The 14,146-nt window shown below is 43.4% G+C and overlaps 1 protein-coding gene across 1 annotated transcript in view; it reads left to right on the top strand.

The window, feature by feature from the left end:
- Nucleotides 1–9,742: 9,742 nt before the first annotated feature.
- CPA6 (carboxypeptidase A6) overlaps nucleotides 9,743–14,146 on the top strand; it is a 105,784-nt gene continuing 101,380 nt past the window's right edge. Inside the window, exon 1 of the mRNA XM_065399337.1 lies at nucleotides 9,743–9,858. Coding sequence (XP_065255409.1) covers nucleotides 9,743–9,858 — 116 coding nt within the window. The remainder of the gene's footprint in view (nucleotides 9,859–14,146) is intronic.

The following is a 14,146-nucleotide window of genomic DNA, read 5'->3' on the forward strand; positions in this document are numbered from 1 at the left end:
TAAAGAATCCTTATTGAGGTTGCAGGAAAAAACCATCCCGATGTGTAGAAAGAATAGTAAATATGGCAGGCGACCAGCTTGGTTAAACAGTGAAATCCTTGCTGATCTTAAACGCAAAAAAGAAACTTACAAAAAGTGGAAGATTAGACAAATGACCAGGGAGGAGTATAAAAGTATTGCTGAGGCATGCAGGAGTGAAATCAGGAAGGCCAAATCACACTTGGAGTTGCAGCTAGCAAGAGATGTTAAGAGTAACAAGAAGGGTTTCTTCAGGTATGTTAGCAACAAGAAGAAAGTCAAGGAAAGTGTGGGCCCCTTACTGAATGAGGGAGGCAACCTAGTGACCGAGGATGTGGAAAAAGCTAATGTACTCAATTATTTTTTTTGCCTCTGTCTTCACGAACAAGGTCAGCTCCCAGACTGCTGCATTGGGCAGCTGAGTATGGGGAGAAGGTGACCAGCCCTCTGTGGAGAAAGAAGTGGTTCGGGACTATTTAGAAAAACTGGATGAGCACAAATCCATGGGGCCGGATGCGCTGCATCCGAGGGTGCTAAAGGAGTTGACGGATGTGATTGCAGAGCCATTGGCCATTATCTTTGAAAACTCATGGCGATCGGGGGAGGTCCTGGATGACTGGAAAAAGGCTAATGTAGTGCCCATCTTTAAAAAAGGGAAGAAGGAGGATCCGGGGAACTACAGGCCAGTCAGCCTCACCTCAGTCCCTGCAAAAATCATGGAGCAGGTCCTCAAGGAATCAATTTTGAAGCACTTTGAGGAGAGGAAAGTGATCAGGAACAGTCAGCATGGATTCACTGAGGACAAGTCATGCCTGACTAACCTAATTGCCTTCTATGAGGAGATAACTGGGTCTGTGGATGAGGGGAAAGCAGTGGACGTGTTATTCCTTGACTTTAGCAAAGCTTTTGATATGGTCTCCCACAGTATTCTTGCCAGCAAGTTAAAGAAGTATGGGCTGGATGAATGGACTATAAGGTGGATAGAAAGCTGGCTAGATCGTTGGGCTCAACGGGTAGTGATCAATGGCTCCATGTCTAGTTGGCAGCCAGTTTCAAGCGGAGTGCCCCAAGGGTCGGTCCTGGGGCCGGTTTTGTTCAATATCTTCATTAATTATCTGGAGGATGGCATAGACTGCACTCTCAGCAAGTTTGCAGATGACACAAAACTGGGAGGAGTGGTAGATACACTGGAGGGTAGGGATAGGATACAGAGGGACCTAGACAAATTAGAGGATTGGGCCAAAAGAAACCTGATGAGGTTCAACAAGGACAAGTGCAGAGTCCTGCACTTAAGACGGAAGAATCCCATTCACTGTTACAGACTAGGGACCGAGTGGCTAGGCAGCAGTTCTGCAGAAAAGGACCTAGGGGTTACGGTGGATGAGAAGCTGGATATGAGTCAACAGTGTGCCCTTGTTGCCAAGAAGGCTAACGGCATTTTGGGCTGTATAAGTAGGGGCATTGCCAGCAGATCGAGGGACGTGATCGTTCCCCTCTATTCGACATTGGTGAGGCCTCATCTGGAGTACTGTGTCCAGTTTTGGGCCCCACAGTACAAGAAGGATGTGGGAAAATTGGAAAGAGTCCAGCAGAGGGCAACAAAAATGATTAGGGGACTGGAGCACATGAGTTATGAGGAGAGGCTGAGGGAACTGGGATTGTTTAGTCTGCAGAAGAGAAGAATGAGGGGGGATTTGATAGCTGCTTTCAACTACCTGAAAGGGGGTTCCAAAGAGGATGGATCTAGACTGTTCTCAGTGGTACCAGATGACAGAACAAGGAGTAATGGTCTCAAGTTGCAGTGGGGGAGGTTTAGATTGGATATTAGGAAAAACTTTTTCACTAGGAGGGTGGTGAAGCACTGGAATGGGTTACCTAGGGAGGTGGTGGAATCTCCTTCCTTAGGCTAGGTCTACACTACCCGCCTGAATCGGCGGGTAGAAATCGACCTCTCGGGGATCGATTTATCGCATCCTGTCGGGACGCGACAATCGATCCCCGAATCGACGCTCTTACTCCACCAGCGAAGGTGGGAATAAGCGCCGTCGACGGGAAGCCGCAGAGGTCGATTTTGCCACCGTCCCTACAGCGGGGTAAGTCGGCTGCGATACGTCAAATTCAGCTACGCTATTCGCGTAGCTGAATGTGCGTATCTTAAATCGACCCCCCCCTGTAGTGAAGACGTAGCCTTAGAGGTTTTTAAGGTCAGGCTTGACAAAGCCCTGGCTGGGATGATTTAGTTGGGATTAGGTCCTGCTTTGAGCAGGTGGTTGGACTAGATGACCTCCTGAGGTCCCTTCCAACCCTGATATTCTATGATTCTATGAATTGGCTGCACTTTTCTGTTGAGATCATGATCCCTAGATGTTCTATATAGTAATGTTTTGACATTCTTCCAGATGAAAGGTACTGTGTATAATAATAATTTTTATTTAAACTGGATGTGTACTCAGTGGTATTGTATCATGTAATCTATCCCAAATACACAGTAACCCACTAGCTAGGTTTTGGAGGATGCTATCTAGAAAACTGATTTTTAAAGATGCTGCAGTCAGTAAAGGCTTGCAGCTTTACCTGTCACATGACTGTTTGGGATGGAGTGTAAAAGGAAAGGGAAGCTGGATCAAATGGCAACTAAGCATCTTTCCCCACTGGCCAAAGTGGGGAAAGCCCCTGGAAATGATCTTCTTGTCTAGTGTTTTCCAGTTTATTTGCCTTTGTTTTGTGGATAATCAAACAGGCCCTGAGGAAAGGGTCTTAAAAGGACTAATGGTTGGTGTTTTATTTCCGTTGCCTGGCCGGTGAAACTGCCCACCAACATACAGGTGGATATGTGCATTTTTAAGTTTAGGTTTTTTTAAAGTTAATCCACATGAAAATAAAATTCAGTGCTGCAAATATTATAGTTTTTAAAAATATATATTGAGGGATGTACAACGAATTGGTGACTAAGACCCTATCTACACTAGAGGGAAACAATGTTAGGCAGAAAATTTTAGAGTATTTTCTCTCTGAAAGCTTAGATTTCATAGTGTTTAAGGTCAGAAGTGACCACTGGATCATCTAGTCTGACCTCCTGTACATCATATGTCATTACATTTCACCCAGATACCACAATACTGAGCCCAATAACTCTAATGAGACCAAAGCATTTCAGTCTGCAAGAGACTAAACTGTTGTGTGCCACAGACAAAACAGGAGAGACAGAGGTGCTACCAATGCCAAAGACCCCTGCAATGGCAGGGAATTGATTAGGTGAGATATACCTACATGATCCTAGCAAGAGATCCATGCCCCATGCTGGAGGGTAAAAAACAAAAAACAAAACAAAACAAAAAACACCACACACAAGGTCCCCTCCAGCTTCCAGGAGGAAAATAACATGTTTTCATAACTTGAATGATAGAGCCATGTAGCTCTATTTTTCTTTACATAAATTATGTACAAATCTGAGATGCCTGGTGCCCAATTACTTATAGTTAGCTTGAAAGAGGACAGAGGTATCATTCCAAGCACAAATGTAAGATGACCAGATGATAATCAAACAATCTTGAAAAATTTTTCCTGCAACTGTAGCTGACAGACATTTCCTTTTCCCCTATCTTTATTATAATACTATACACAATGTTTCTATTCCTCTAGAAATAGTCAAACAACAATATAATGATAGTCCTCTTAAAAAACCCTGGCAGCTATGAGTTGTTTGATAAGTCATACGCGACAGTATTTTATTGAATTTATTCTTTCAGAAATGCCTGTTTCATATGGACATGTGGTAACCACTAGTTTATACAAATAAAAATCAACACCTATCCTCTTTTACGCGTTGTAACTTCTATGGAACTTTCATAGATGTTCACTAGTTCAATAAGTCACTCAGAATTCTTATGGTATCTCAAAGCAAATATTGTCCTTATTTTCCTTTCTTCACTAAGCTATAAACCCACTGAAGTGCATCCCCTGATGTTGCAACCAAGAAAATTAGATCTTGAGCACAGTCTTTGCGATTGCATAACACACTATGGGGGTGGGGGATTGGGCCCGTTTGAAGCATTTTATATACCAAAATAAATCAAGTTAAAACTTATCTGAGTCTGAATGTGAGCAGCCAAAAGTTGGTCTTTTTAAAGAAATATTTGTAGAAAGGACTATGTGGGATAATTTGTACACATTGCAGATTAAGAATACAGTCCACTCCAAAGTACAGGAGGCTGTATGGTCCAGTGGTTTCAGTGTAGGACTGTCAAAAGACATGGATTCTATTCTTGTATCTTCCAAAGACTTTGTCTGACCTTGGGTAAGTCCCTGTGCCTCAGTTTCCCCTTCTGTGAAAGAGATGCAAATATACTAACTTCACAAAGATGACGAGGCCTAATTTCCTAGTGATTTTAGAGCACTTACAGATCCCAGGAGAAAAAATGCTATAAATATTAAAAGTATTGTTAACAAACAATAAACACATATGATCTGAATGGGAAGTGGAAGAAACACTTGCAATTCTTTTGGTATTTTCACGCTTGATTTTTTTTCACTAGGATTGAAAGGTTAGAAAAAATGCCTGAATGCTGGAAAAAATTGCCTTTCCACTGGGCTGGAAATATTAACACTGCATCTGGGAAACCTTATTGGCGTGGACCCTCTGTGAATGGTAGCAGATGTCAGGGCCTTGTGGGTCTGCTTCTTATTGGAGGAGAAATCCATGATGCAGAGTTTGGGTATAGTCTTACTGCAACTTGATAATTTACATATGTCCACTACTCATGGAAAAGAGGTGGTCACAATGGCACGTGAGCAATAACCTCTTTCTGAACGCTCAGCACCACAAATACCCAGGGAACAACTCTGCTGACTCTGCAAACAGAAAGCAAACTCTCCTGCTGCATGCCACACCTCCTTCACAGAAACAGCATCAACAAAACAAAACTCCACAACACAGCATTCCCACCAAGGCTAAAAGCTTGCCTGCACTCTAAGGAAGAGAATTTGTAAGGCCGAGGGTATGTCTACACTGCAAATCCAGAGGTGTAACTGCAGCACATGTAGACATAACTGAGCCAACTTTGATCTGAGCTAGTTCAAGTGACAGTTGCAGGGAAGCTGAGGTAGCACAGGATGCAGCTGCTCGAACATGTATCCAGGGTCCCTTGGGGGGGAGAGCTAATCTGAGCAGCTGTGGCTTCACTGCTATTGTTACTTGAGCTAGCTTTGATCCAGCTAGACTGCAGTGCAGACATAGCATAGTTACACACAGGGTATCTGATGAACACTGTCATAACATTTGTTTCTAAAGTTTCTCAAACTTCAATCGTGCTACTGAGACAGCCACCAAAGGAGCTAATTATGCTGCTTAGATATTCATATACTCCTTATGGGCACCTGAGTCCAACAATAGCACCACCACAGTTAGGAAATGGGCGGGGGGGGGAGGGGGAAGTAGAGTTTTCCCCACAGTGCACCATGTTCCTAGGGCTAGAGTGTCAACACTGAGGGTTGGAGGGGGAGGGAAGGGGCTAAGCACTTCAGGATATGTTTGCTTTGACTCAGGTTTGTGCACTGCTGTGTGGATGCCAGAGCCCTAGGTTCAAGCAAGGGCAGGGACACTGGAACACTTTTTGTAGTGGGGGTGCTGAAAGCCAGCTAAGGAAACTAAAGCAGTGGTCCCCAAACTTTTCACCTTGTGCCCCCCTTTATCCCTGTCTGTGCTCCCCATCCCTTCCCCCCCCCCCCCGAGCTGTGGCTCAGGGAAGGGGGGGAACACGGATGGGGTAAGGGGCTGAGGCTAGAGCCACAGCTGGGGGTAAGTGCTGGGCCGGCAGCCAGGACCCCAGGCGGGGTCAGGAGTGGAGCCCAGGGCATGGGCAGGGGGTGCGGCAGCACCCTGCACACCTAGTTCCCGCACCTATGAGCATGGGTCAGAAAATGCTTAACCTAGGGTTCAAATGCAGTGTAGATGCTCAAGCCCAGGGTTCCGTGACACAGGTCAGCTGACTCCAGTCCCACTAACCCTGGCCTTACATTCCTGTGTAGTGTCCTTTTGGTCTTTGGGCTAAATTCAACTCTAGAATATGTGGACAGTTTTTTCCATTAAAGTAACTGGGAGTTGCACTCACTCACTAAGGACTGTTTGGCCCCTTGTCTTTCTTAACAGAAACAAAAGCCTCGTCTATAAAACAAAATTGCACTGGTTAATTTAATTTTTTAAAGAAATGTAGTTAAGCCAGTGAAAACCCCTTTGTGGACTCTCTTATTTCAGTTTAAGAGTGCCTTATTTCAGTTTAACAAACAGTTTCCTAATCCATTTAAACAAGCCTGGTTTAAACTCAAGTAAGAGTGTCCATCCATTGTTCTGCATCAGTTTTGACTAATTTGGTTTAAAAGAGAAAAAAAATCACACATTTAGTTAAATTGGTGCCACCTTCTCATGTAGACAAGCCCTGGGACAGTTTGAAGATAGGAGACCTGGTTAGCACCAAGCTGCTCCCTCTTCCAGTTTTCACTACTTGGTTTTGAACTGATGTAAGTCTCTGAAGGCAGTACAGGAATATACTCAGCCTGGGGAATCCATAGTTCCATCACTACCACCACTATTGTGGCTACTTTTGCTATTTTTCAGCTACATGGTTTCTCCCAGCTATCCCACAATGCTGAAAGATATACATTCTAAATACATGTTAAACATGCAAGATTGTATTACCCTTTGCAGTGTACAGCTACTAGGGGGTAATTTTTAAATGTTCATTCTCCCATAGTGTTATTTCATCTCTGTTATTTGTCTTTGGAGTTTAACTGTCATATCCTCTTCCACTGTACTTCAGGGAGTGCTGCAGAAAGATACCTCCAAAAGTATAAACATTAGGGATGAAATCCCCGCCCCAGTGAAGTCATTAACAAAACTCCAGTGGAGTCAGGATTTCACCCTAGAAGCCTAGGTTTTGGTATGAGAGTAGCAAACATGTTATATTGCTTACACTTTGGTAAACTTGTGTATTACTTAAACTCTGTGGGGGTGGCACAGGGAAGGGAAGGAGATGTAGCAAGAAAAATGACTAACAGGAGGGTGTAAGACAGTGAGTTACTTTTTCTTGCTGTAATATTGTCCTTTCATGCCCCACAGCATACAAGATATCCCAATTTACTGAGATTTAATTTACACCACCATATAAATCACCTCTGAATTTGTCCCTATTTGTCAAAATAGACTGTAAGCTCTTTGGGGAGTAGACCATGTATTTGAGTATGTTTTTACTACATCTACTACAGTGGGGTACCACTCTTGCCTAAGGTCTATGGCACTACTACAATACAAAAGTTAATAAGCAGAATGGGGATTTTTCAAATCAAAATGTGGCCCAATAAAATGATCAAGTAACACTGTATTAAAATGGTTATGCATAAATTACATTACCTATTGGTACCACATGCAAATAGCATATTAGAAAATTGTGTGTATTTATTACAAAATGAATGCAAAGACTTGCAAGAAAACGTGTCTATTTGTCTGTAGGAGATGTAAAGTAATGTAGCCAAGAGGCATGCAATATCACATGCTGAGAGGTAAGAGAACACACACAAATGGACAAATTCACTACTGCTAAAACTGTTGAAAACAGAAGAGTTACATCAGAAATGAAGCTAAGCCTTTGTGCAGGAGCTAGGATACTTTTTTGTTACAGCCAGCTCAATGGATGAACACTAGTAAATGCACAAAAGGGAATAATCCTGCATTGGCAGAGAGATGGACTAGATGACCTAATAGGTCTTTTTCATCTCTAACTTCTATCATATGATTAGCCTCGGATTTAGTGCCACCATGGAAGGACACAAAGGAAAATGTTAACTTGCCTTTCAATCACTGAGCACAAAGTGTGCATGATTTAATACAATTCTTTTCAAAAAGTTCCCCCTTTCCCAATGAAACATTAACAGGAATTGAACAGCGTTTCTCTCATGTACAAATCTTGACTGGTTTTATTATTTAGCCCCTATAGCTCTTACTGACCTCAGAGCTGTGGGGAGTCAGTATTTTTGAAGCACTTTGTGATTCCTTTAATATTTCTATACTGACTTGCATAAAGGGACACGATCAATTTGTTACATTTCACAATGAACTTTTTACCTAATATTTTTGCAAGAAACCTCTGAGATTTCTATAATTGAAAAAGATTTGAGGGGAAAATATTTTTCTCTCTTTTTTCTTTGCTTGTGCTGTACATTTGATAGCCCTGTGTGTACAGTTTCCACTGTTTTCCCTGAATTTCCCCTGTTTGCATGGGTCTTTCACACAGCAACTAAGGAGATAAAAACCAGTTCAAAATATAGAAAGTGTAATGGTAAAGATTTGGCAGGGAGACTCAAGGACTAAAACTATTTTAAAACTGGCTATGTTCTATTAATGTTATTACTGTAGTTTCTCTCCTGGACCCCAGCACCTTTCAAGTCCAAGTATTCTGGTAGCACTTACAACTGTCCAATGCATCTTTCTCTCTCCTTCACCACTTCTAATCACCTTTCTCCACTATTGACATTTTATGGAAGTTTATCTTTGATCCAACTCCCCTCCAGGACTAACAAGCTCTTGAAATAATCTCCAGCAATGACACTTATCGTGTGTTAACCGTCTCTCTTTTATGGGCCAAGCATTGCTGGATTCATTTGTGCCAGCAGTGCACCAGCAGAGTAAGGTGTGGGGAGCCGGCAGTCAGGCATGCCCGGTTATAAAACACATGGTATTGCCTAAAGTATATGGTTTGGATCTGTCCCGGAGTAACATAACACCACACATCACTCCTGTCTCGGGGCGATTTATTTTAGGCTGGTGCTTTGACAGGCTAGGCACAGAATAAAAGCACGGCTGGTGGGTTTCCCAGTTGCCCTAACAAAGCAGATCATGTTGTTCGTTGACCGAAATGCCAAATGCTTTTGCTCACCGGGAAAGAAGCTCTAGTCCCAGCAACATTTTGAAATGCCATCGACTCGCTGCGTGCCTACAGGAGCTTTCCAAAGCATGTGCCCAGGGATTAACCCTGCCTGGCCCGGGCGTGCACCGCACGAGGCTGTGCCAGTGAAACTGTCAAATGCCAGGGGAAAGCCGGGGTCAGCTTGTGCCACGGGAACGCTCCTTTCCCCGGTAGCTGGGGCGGGACACGAGATCCCTCGGCGGCACCACCCCGGGGCACGCTCCGAATGGAGGCCGTTTAGATCTGTGGAGGGAGGGAGGGAGCCCCTGGACCACGCAGTCACATCCCAGGGAACCCCTCGCTCTCCAGAGGGAGGCTGTCAGCGGGGGACACTTCGGGTGCAGCTGTTCGCCCCGCGCACCAGCCCCCGGCCATCGCCCAGCCCCCCTGGCCGCAGCCCTCCCTCTTGCTCTGACCCCCCCTCCCCCAGCTGTGGCTGCTCATCCCCTCCCCTTGAAGGTCAGACTCCAGCGGCATAGTGGGGCCGGCGCCTGCCAACCTCACCCGTGCCTGGTGCCCCTCTCCTGCCCTCTGCCCGTGCCCAGGTCCCAGCCACAGCCCAACCAGGCTCCTGTCGCAGACAGGCAACCGCCTACCCGCAACTTTCTTCTTCAGCTTAGCTACTGGTGCATAACAGCGACACCTCCCCCTCCCCCCCAGGAGATCGGCGCGGGTTGCTGCTTTGTGTGCATGGGAGCTGCCAGCCACCTGGACACGGCGCGGCTGCTGCAGCGGGGCGCTTAACTGCATCCCTGGTTCCTAGCACCATGAACCTCCCGGTGACCCCCACTGGCCGGAGAGCTGCTCTTCTGCCGCTTTGTCTGCTCTTCCTAAAGACCTGGGTGCCAGTGCACAGCTACCTCTACAACAACCGCTATGCCGGGTAAGTCCGCTTCTAGCTCTCCTTGCACTACTCACACCTCCTGTTTGCACTGGGATGGATGAGCTCCTGGACTTGTCCTTAAGGGTTAGGGTGGTCGGTTAAACACCCCTACTTACTAAAACAACCACCACCCACAAAATACTCAGATCGCCTTTTTCTTTCTCCTGTAAGATCTAGCCATGCTAGCGGTAGGAATCTGGCTATTCCTCCCGCCCCTATTAACTTTTTGGCTTACACTGGATCTTAAATTCATTATGCTCTAGTTCTCTTTTTGGTAATACACACACACACACTTAAATATGAAGGATGCTACCTCCAAAGCAGTAGCATTGCACGAATATGACCAGTCTATTTAGAAACAAGAACTTTCCTTTTACACAGAGGATTTAAAAAAAAAAAAAAAAAGGGAGGCTGCATTTTATTCTAAACCAATGGAAGTTTGCATTTCTTGTACAAGTGAATATACATGTTTTCTGAAACTCACTGAAATGGTTAAGAGAAAGTTAAATCTTACTGAATGAAAAAAAATCTCAAATCCAAAACATCCTGGGAAAGTGATTAATTTTGCTTAACAGATTTTGGTCATTTTTTACATTTAATATTAGACCTTTGCTCATTTAAGAGTAATCTCTGTGTTAGAAAGGGACAGTACAGTCTACATATCAATGAAAGACTGTGCAACACCATTGGGCCCTGGGAGTTCTTACTATGCTAGACTTTTCAGTAAGGGCCTATCTACACAGCCAGATACACTTGTTGTAGAATAGATCTTTATTCAGTATTTAACCAAAATAATGTTATCATCCATAGATGTGGTAACATCATCCATTAATTTCTAACCAAAGATAGGGTGATTGCTAAACATAGGAACCACTAGAAGCAAAATGGTGTATTTTCCACAGACAGTATAAAATTCATTAAAACTGATCTGCAAATTTCTTAATCAGCACAAGTAACCCTGGAATTAAGAACTGTATTACACTTTTATTCTATTAAAACAGTCAGACTAGGCACATTAATTCCATTGCTGAAACCACATTCACTGAAGTTTAAAAGTCATACCCTAGGCTCCAGGGAATGGCTGGCTATGGGAACTGGTAACGTGATATGAAGCCTTTCACCTCTAGGTCACCAGTAGTGACAGAAAGTACTTAACATGTGACAGCTGTTTTGCCGTCTCAGGCCAATTGTCCCTGGGGTACAGGCACCAAAAAACAAGCACTCTTGTCGGCAGTATCAGAGAGGGATAGAAAGGGAGACGGAATTCCCCTCTGAACCCAGGATCCTACAATAAGCTGTGTGTGGTTGCCGGGTTCCACCCACATGGAGCTCATTGAAGGATTTATGGCTCTCTGTGGCCTCGGCCACAGAGGTGATTGTCTTTACATTATGGCCATACTGCATTTGTTTGAAGATAACTAGGGAGGAGTTCAGTTTCCCAGTACTGTGAATCTGGCACCTTTCATGAGCACCAGTTGTATACATTATAATATATTGAAAATGTCTGTCTATCTTCTAGGCTTAAATGAGACAGTCAAGTTGAAACTTAGTCAATTAAAAGAGAAAGTTGTAGTTTCAGGTACTATTAGGCTTGGCAAGCCAGTCAATTGATAAGTCAAATAATGTCAATTAACTGCCTATTATTGCTTTATCATAATCAAATATTGTCAGATATTCCAGCGAGAATGCCCTCATGTAGGCGGTGCGCCTTTCTGAGTACATCATGGCACCATTCTTTAGAACTCCAAAAAATGTGAAACACAATAAAATGGAGTTAACTGAATTATTTTAAGTAAGTTGTGTTTTTCAGTTAGGCATAAGTATCTGCCTAAGGCTAAGCCTATTGAAGACCACAAGTCTTATTGATGTTATTGTTCAAATAAATTAGTGCTTTAAAACTATTGACCATTTTTACATTACTCGATGAATATTTGACTGGTCAGTTAACCAGATATTTTTGGAATGGTGAGATGCCCAACCCTAGGTATTATATCTGACCCTAACTCCCTCTGCTAATTGTTGTGGTTTCACAAGCACATTTTCTTAAGTGTTTCTTTGTTTGTTTGTTTTTTTACTTTTTCTCCTGTTGCTTTCTGAAAGACCCACACAAACAACTATCTGCATCGTATAGCCCCTATCCTGCAAACTACTTCACACAGCGAAACCCAGGAATATGGTGCTTCATACAGAAGTCAGCCCAATACTGATAAGCTTACAGGATCTGGGTGTACGCAACAAACACAGTGAAATTTACTAGTCACAAAGTGCTGTCAAATGCACAGAGCAAACAAACTAGAAAAATATTTTCCCCTCTACTTTCATTTATACTAGCCATAGGTGTTACTTGTGACAATAGTAAGTTAAAAAAAAAATCAGACAAATATGATTTTTCAAATTGAAAAGATCCCTTTAAGGTGCCAGGTATCTCTTGCACTTCTGAAGCCTCTCTCAACAGGTCTTGGTCCTGGGCAGAATCGCTTTATTTCACTGATCCTTTCTGTACTCCAGATTATAAACAACTATACAGAATTGCAACAATTGAGCAGGTGTGACTATCATTACTGAACTTGTTGGCAGCCAGAGAAAACAACAGGCCAGGGATTAGTGATGTGCTCTTAAGAACAACAATCAAGAAAAGGACAGTTTTTCTCTGATCACTGTAAAAAGGGATGCTGCCACCCCCAACCCCTCACTTTCTTTTAAAGAAATTTATCAATCTAAAGTATTCAGGTACCTATATAGTATCCTGTCATCATTGCAGTATCTAGGTGATACGCACAGCTTTAAATGTAACAAATCCGTAATTGGGGCTTGAGGATAAAAACCCTCTTTTTAAAAATAAAAAGACTTAGTTTGAGGTAGGAGCACTGGTGCTACTCTGGGGATGGCTGTAGCAGAACTCAAAGCAGCAGCACCAAGAGGCAGGAAGGCAGTTGTAGATGTTCAGGTGGGACTCTGACCTGAACATCTACAGCTACTGATATTCTCATGTGCTCCTTTTCCTAACACTTTCAAAGGTGTCAGGGGAAACAGACAGGGAGGGAACAGAATGGAGTTGCAGACAGGTGTAGGAGAGGAGCAGCTGTTGCTGCCAAAGAACAGAAGGACTTTCTAATAGCCACTGCCACTTGAGAAAATAATCAGCTCCTGTCAGTGGGTCAAGACCTGTTAAGTCAAAGGTACATCCCACTTCCTCTGCAAAAAAATCAGTTCACTATCTTTCCTAGTTCAGCTCTATTCCCTCCACTTGCTATGCAGCATTTGGGCAAATTCCCCCTCCTCCTGCAGCAGCTGTGACACTACCTTTCCAACCCATCATGCTACTCTGAGGAGTTCTGCTACAGTTATTTTCAGAAGAGTGCCAGCAATCCTGCCTCAAACCACCCAATGGAGGCATGGGCTGAAAAACTGAGGAAACTCATCCATCAACTAAAGCATTTGGCGGTTTTAACCCCAATTTGCAACTGGGGTGTTGGGTGTTATAACTAGAGTTCATTAATTTCAATAGAAGTGCGAGGCCCAGAAAGAGTGACAATCACACATACCAGTTGCATTGCAACTGATAATTGCCAATTTTCTTGGCTAGCTACATGACATATGTTCTCAGACTCATAAGTAATTAGGTACCTACAGAGTCTAAAAATGATGCTGAGGCAGACAACAGGTAGGAGAACTTGAAAAGAAAGAGAAGAACTCTTTAAAACCAAAAATATGACATGCATAGACATGGCTATAGTGCATCACATTCCATGAAGTTTGCTTATTTCAGATTGGTGTTATTAATTATTCCAGGTATGCATAACCATGTCTTGTAGATGAACAGCAGCTAGCAAAATTAGGAACATTAAGTCAAAGTTCAGATAGTTTAATGAGTATTACATTTATATACTATGGTATAGTGCCTCTATTCTCATGGTGCTTTACACACAATGGCTGGGGGATTCCTCCCTCTTATGGAAAAAGGCGTGAGAGGAGATCCTGTTGTCCAAGGTGGGAGGGGAAGCATACAATTCCCTTTGTGGCATTTTTTCCAAATTTTGTAATTTGAGGGCAAACGGGAGGGTAGGGTGGTTTGTTTTGTTATGTTTAAAACAAAACATAAGAAGTCACAGTGGCTGAGTTTTGTCCCAAATAACCATGTTTACCAGCTATACACAAACATACAAGCTACATACTGTGACAGACCCAGACCAGTGGGGTACAGGAGTCTGGTAGAGGGCAAATATACTGGTCACTGGATGAGTAGTTTTCTGTTCCCTGAGTGACCAGAGCAGGGGCTGCACTAGAG

The sequence above is a fragment of the Emys orbicularis genome, chromosome 2, assembly GCF_028017835.1.
Source record: "Emys orbicularis isolate rEmyOrb1 chromosome 2, rEmyOrb1.hap1, whole genome shotgun sequence".
NCBI lineage: Eukaryota > Metazoa > Chordata > Testudines > Emydidae > Emys > Emys orbicularis.